The 5,758-nt window shown below is 35.5% G+C and overlaps 1 protein-coding gene across 3 annotated transcripts in view; it reads left to right on the top strand.

Annotated features, from left to right (window-relative positions):
• LOC108752653 (4-coumarate--CoA ligase 1-like) overlaps positions 1-4,311 on the top strand; it is a 21,200-nt gene extending 16,889 nt beyond the window's left edge. For 2 of the 3 annotated variants that reach the window (XM_018493655.1, XM_018493654.1), the window contains exons 4-7: positions 230-560; positions 863-1,157; positions 2,423-2,984; positions 3,633-4,311. In XM_018493655.1, the coding sequence (XP_018349157.1) occupies positions 230-560; positions 863-1,157; positions 2,423-2,984; positions 3,633-3,751 (1,307 nt within the window). In that variant the 3' untranslated portion in view covers positions 3,752-4,311. The remainder of the gene's footprint in view (positions 1-229; positions 561-862; positions 1,158-2,422; positions 2,985-3,632) is intronic. The other variant, XM_018493653.1, reaches the window with a different exon arrangement.
• The last annotated feature ends 1,447 nt before the right edge of the window (positions 4,312-5,758 follow it).

Raw genomic sequence — 5,758 nt, 5'->3', positions numbered from 1 at the left:
TGTATATTTATGCACATATTGTGTGTGTGTGTGTGTGTGTGTGTGTGTCATACATATTATTTCTTTATAAAAGTAGTCATGACATATATATCTAATGATGTCATCTGATATGATCTATATCTTATATCAACAAATATAACTTGTTTGTAATTTAATTTAATTTAACTATATGAGTAATTATTGATACAATAGCTGCCAAATTTAAATGCTAATTAATTTTATCGTTTAGATGAATTCCAGCACATGTTAAGCATTGCGAAACCACGTATTGTCTTCGTGTCTGAGCGCACCGAAAGTGTCCTCGCTAAACTCCTACCACAGTTATCCTGGAAAATAGAATTAATACAACTGGATGATCAATCACTCACGGCAAACGTCCGTACGTTGACGGATATCTTAAATAACGAACCAGATATAAACTACATGGAATACAAACCTGCAGATATCGATGACCCCAGCCGTCATCCATGGGCTATTCTTTCTTCAAGTGGAACCACAGGATTGCCTAAAGGAGTAACGCTGTCTCATAAAAATCTAATTGCGTTTTTAGTAAAAATGCGGCAAGTTTTATATATATTCTTTTGTTGACATTGATCATTGATCAACATTTTTTAACAACAGTGAAATTAATATGAATTTAAAGAGAGATCTAAATATAACATAAATATAATTATATCATATTAATTATTTAAAAGTAAAATTTTCAGAATATCTCTAACTAAAATGTTAATGCTAATTTTTAACTTTATAATTTATTGCAAACTGTATATACAATTATGCGAAAAAACAAAGTGCTATTTTCTCACTCGAAAACGTAGTTAAGGATTTGATTCTATAACTCAAATATAATTTTAAAACGCAGCAAGCCCGAATACTTGGACGCAAGAAGTGGCGATAAAATGTTGATGCTGTTGCCGTTTTATCATGGTTACGGGATAGGCACGATGATGATCGGTCTTATCTCGAGGTGCACCATGATCATAATGTCCGCCTTCGAGCCGAAACTCTTTCTGACTCTAGTACAGAAATATAAGGTCACCCATCTACCGGTCGTGCCGCCGATTTTGACGTTCCTGGCGAAACATCCGCTGGTGGATAGATATGATTTTCGCAGCGTGAGAGAACTCGTCTGCGGAGCGGCGCCGCTCGGGAAGGACGTAAGTTTTCTTCTGTCCTCGTAAAGTTTGTCGTTCCTCTATCTACCGATCCTCTAACCCCTCCTCGGTCAAGTTATCAAGGCAAGAAAAGCAGCCATCGGTGGGACTAAGTGCCGAAGTGAGTCCTTGATGTCGCGGCTGCGGCGAGAGGAAGTCTCAGAGAGTCGAATTTTCACTAGACATGGCTCGGGGAGTAACTTTATCGCGTTCGTTTTTGTTTAACCAGTTTACAAAGTAGCTAAGGAGAAATAGAAGGAGAAGAAAATAAAAGGCTGCATCGCGAGTTCGCAATCGCGTCTTTCGGAAAATGTGAAACTGATCTCTTATCGGTAGACGAGATAAAGGGAGGAAGAGGGCAGGGGTCTCAAAGTTTCGAAGACCAAACATGTCTCTGAACTTAAACGTCTCCTGAATGCTGTTTTCTTATAGTTGCCTTTATCTCTCTCATAATTGAGGCAATACAGAAATACATTGAAAATAAGAAGAATATCATAAAATATTTGTATATTAATTTTTATATTGAATGAAATTTATCCTACTAAATTCTGTTTCTGTAATAATAATTATAAAAATAATTAAACACAAAATAAACAAAAAGTTTGGTTATAAGGTTTTATTAAATCATTAATAATGTATATTTAAAAAAAAATTTTAAACTATTATTTATATTTTATTAAATGTCAAAAATATAATTAATATTCAACATAGCCACCTTTAGTTTTGATAGAAGCTTTAAGGCGCTTCGGGAATGTATTAATATAGCCGCGCATCCTACCACGGATAAATTCTCCCAGGCAACCAGTAGAACGGTTTTTAGTTCATCAGCTAATGAAAATGTTTTGATGCAGAATCTTTTTGATATATAAATAAGTATATATAGCTACATTTCAGAATTTGTTTTTTTAAATATATGTATGTTAATTATCGAGGTAGCAACGTGATATTATCTGTTATTATTTTTACATCAAAATGACAGCATCAGCTTGCCCGGGTAATGATTTAATTTAAACACAAAAACCTTTGTTACATAAACTTTTTGTCATCCTAAAAATGACATCCTATGACGGATTCCAAAGACAATATTACATAATAATATTAATGTGTAAAATTAATATCCTCAGATTATTTTACAAGTTAAGTAAATGTTAATTTTTTTGCATTAATTAATTTTAAATTAAAAAATTGAAAAGAATTAATCGACGCTTGCTCAAATTCGAAAACAATGGTGAAATTTAAAGTAACTTATCTTTTCTTTTTCTTCGCAGGTTGTAACCGCCGTAAAAACTCGCCTCGGCATAAAATACATTCGCAACGGCTATGGCATGACGGAATTATCGATAGTGAGCGGTGTGAGCGGGCGCAACGACGGCGATAATGACGATTCGTTTGAGAATCTAGGAACCGGATTACTTGTACCTGGTTTTCTCGGCAAAGTAGTCGATCTTGAAACACAAGAAACGTTGGAGGCCGGTCAGGTGGGCGAGATCTGCTACATGGGGGAACAATTGATGCTAGGTTACTGGAACAACCCTGAGGCGACCAAACAGACCATCGACCAGGATGGATGGCTTCACACCGGTGACATCGGCTACTTCGACAACAAGAATAGGTTGCATGTGATCGATCGTGTCAAGGAGCTGATCAAGTACAAAGGCTACCAAGTCGCGCCGTCAGAGATAGAAACCGTCCTACTGTCGCATCAAGCGATAAAAGATGCCGCGGTCACCTCCAGACTCGATGAACGTAACGGAGAGGTTCCAGTGGCCTTCATAGTGAAGCAACCCGATGCCACGATCACCGCCCAAGATGTGCAGGAGTTTATCAAACGTGAGTTATCACTCAGTCCTGATCCTTTTTGGCATCTCTCGCAGGATCATTAAAATATCATCCATTTAGGACATTATTCATTTCTCTCACTATGAAAGTTTTGGGCAAGTGCGTACTATTTTATTCCATTTATAAGTAATAGGTACTTCGTTTGACTCTTCATCACAGTGACATTTTAATTTTAGATTTTCTCTACACTTTGAACAAGTTTAAAAAAAATTAGTTAAAAAAACATATCAAAGCGGATTCAAAAAATATTAGAGGTATATAGATTGTTAATAAAAAATTATAAATTTAATGAATTGTTTTCAACAATGTAAAACTTATTTAGTACGAATGCGTTATCGCATTTAAATGTGTAAATAAAACACAGTGCCAAGAATGAATAACGCATGATACAGTGGCAGGATTTAACATTGCGTTACATTATTAACGGCATTATTAGTTATTAGCGACGTTGTATTGTAATAATATTAAATGCTGTGATTAAAATTGTTAGTTATCTCTACTGTCTCTGTAATTTAAATGTACGGCATAGTAAGAGCGTGGAAATATTCCGCCCCGTCTTGACATTGCATTTTAATAGTAAACGCGAGCCGAGCGACGACCTGTATATACATTAACCGAGCAATTCAATTTATCTTGCAGAGAAACTGTCGGAGCAAAAATGGCTGCATGGCGGGGTGCAATTTGTCGATGCCATACCGAAGAATCCTTCCGGCAAGATCCTACGTCGCGAACTTCGAACAATGATCTCTAAATTGTAATAATAAAAATCGCAAAATGAACTTGTTACAAGTATAAATCTCCTTAAATAAAAATCAAAAAAATTAAATCAACAAAATATCATAATTTATAATACTTTTAACAACAAGAAAAAATTAACAATTGTTCAAAAAAATGTGCCATAGCGTGTATTAAGAATACTTTTGTGTTAACGAACGTCTCACTGCGAAGAAGAATAATTAAGCGCGGAAGAAACGTTGCAGAAACGTAAATTTATTGCAGCTTGTTGTCACGTTGATTAATTCATAAGTAAACCGTTGAACAACCGTGGCCGATTAAATACGAGCGCTTGGTGGACCAGTTCTACCCTCAAAATATAACAGAAAGGTACAGCAAGAGGGTGTTTCGAATTATATTACATAATATCACTCTTGCGCCAACCTGCGATGCTACGAAAATAAGCGAAGAAACCTGTTGCGTTACATATGTCGACGAAAAACACATATACAAGCACATATACGCGCATGTTCTCATATTTCATCAATATCTAACTACTTTCTTCCTTTGTGACGATATAGAGCTTTTTATCGATCCTCATGTGTTTTCCAATGAATCTCTTATAAATGAATCTCTTATAAATGTAATAGATAATATTACATCTATATGAAACCTACACAATAATTCAGGAAATATCTATGACAGAATTATCTTTTTGAATAAATAATAAAAATTACAATAACTGCCTTACTTTGAAATATTTCGTGTTAAATTGCCAGCAGTAACAGTCTTCCATCATTTTCTATTCATTGACAACTTCACTTTATAACAAGTAATTTGATATAATACGGTAGATGTAAAAACTGATAAGGCTTTTATTTGATAACTACTCTTAAGCCTAGTTTTTTTCTGGTTAATTTGTGATTAAATTTAACTTGTGATTAAACTTATAGTTAGCCTTAACTTGATGTTTTATTCAATAGGCTTTATTTGTCATGATGTCATGAAACATCATGACTAACTACAAGTTATCCAAATAATGAAAAATCGAGTCTTAGGCCTATCAGTTCCACAATTTATAATTAACTCTTAATTGAGGTTCAATTCCTCATCTTTTCCCAATTCTAGAATTTTGGAAGAGACAAGAAATAAGTAATTAATGGCAGTATCGGTTATACATACGCGCAGGTTTTATACATATAAACAAATTATGACAATACAAAGATACCAATCTGTCGTTAAAAGTTACAGAATAGGAGCCTCAGTTAGACTTTTTTTAGATGAATTCAGCTGATATTCAAATGCATGTCATGCATTACATAACTGAAGTTCTAGTTCTTCCTCACAGAATTTTTTTTAGCACAAACAGGTTGATTTTGAAAAAGAAAAATTATTCGACTTTTGTTCGTCTATTCTAAATAAATTCTGCGAATGATAATTGATCATAATTGATAATGGCTGCGTCACTTAACGGAATAGTTAACCATTATCGGAAAAGTGCGGCACGAATTGCCGGCGGTTTCGACGAATCAACGGGATTATCGATGTCCGGTATCGGAGAAATTTAAATTTTACGCCGTGGACACTCTCTCGTATACGGTCCCCAGATAGTCGTACGTGAAGATACGTATGTGCACACGCGCATAGAATGTGCACGCATACGCGTATGCATCCGTCGACAGTTATGTGTACGTGTTCATGCCTCGCGTTCCTGTTGATTTAATTACGACGATTGGCCTGACAAATCTAATTGACGTGCATCAATTATTTGAGCCGCGTTCGAAGGCCGTTTAATTCCCTATCCTCTTCCTGACGAGGACACGGTTTCGCAGTAATCCCATTTTTCAATGTATTCCTCATCTTTTCCCAATTCTCTCTCCCAGGCTCTCTCTCTCTCTCTCTCTCTCTCTCTCTCTCTCTCACTCACTCACTCACTCACTCACTCACTCACTCATTCTTTGCGAAATTTCGTTTGTCCTTGTGTCGTTGAGTCGGCAACAGCCTCCACTTAGGATTTAATCAGACTGGACAGATTTATAAAAACTAAGCTT

Source organism: Trachymyrmex septentrionalis, unplaced genomic scaffold, assembly GCF_001594115.1.
Source record: "Trachymyrmex septentrionalis isolate Tsep2-gDNA-1 unplaced genomic scaffold, Tsep1.0 scaffold60, whole genome shotgun sequence".
NCBI lineage: Eukaryota > Metazoa > Arthropoda > Insecta > Hymenoptera > Formicidae > Trachymyrmex > Trachymyrmex septentrionalis.
Note: the sequence above shows the minus strand (reverse complement) of the source record. Positions and strands in the feature narration are given on the sequence as shown.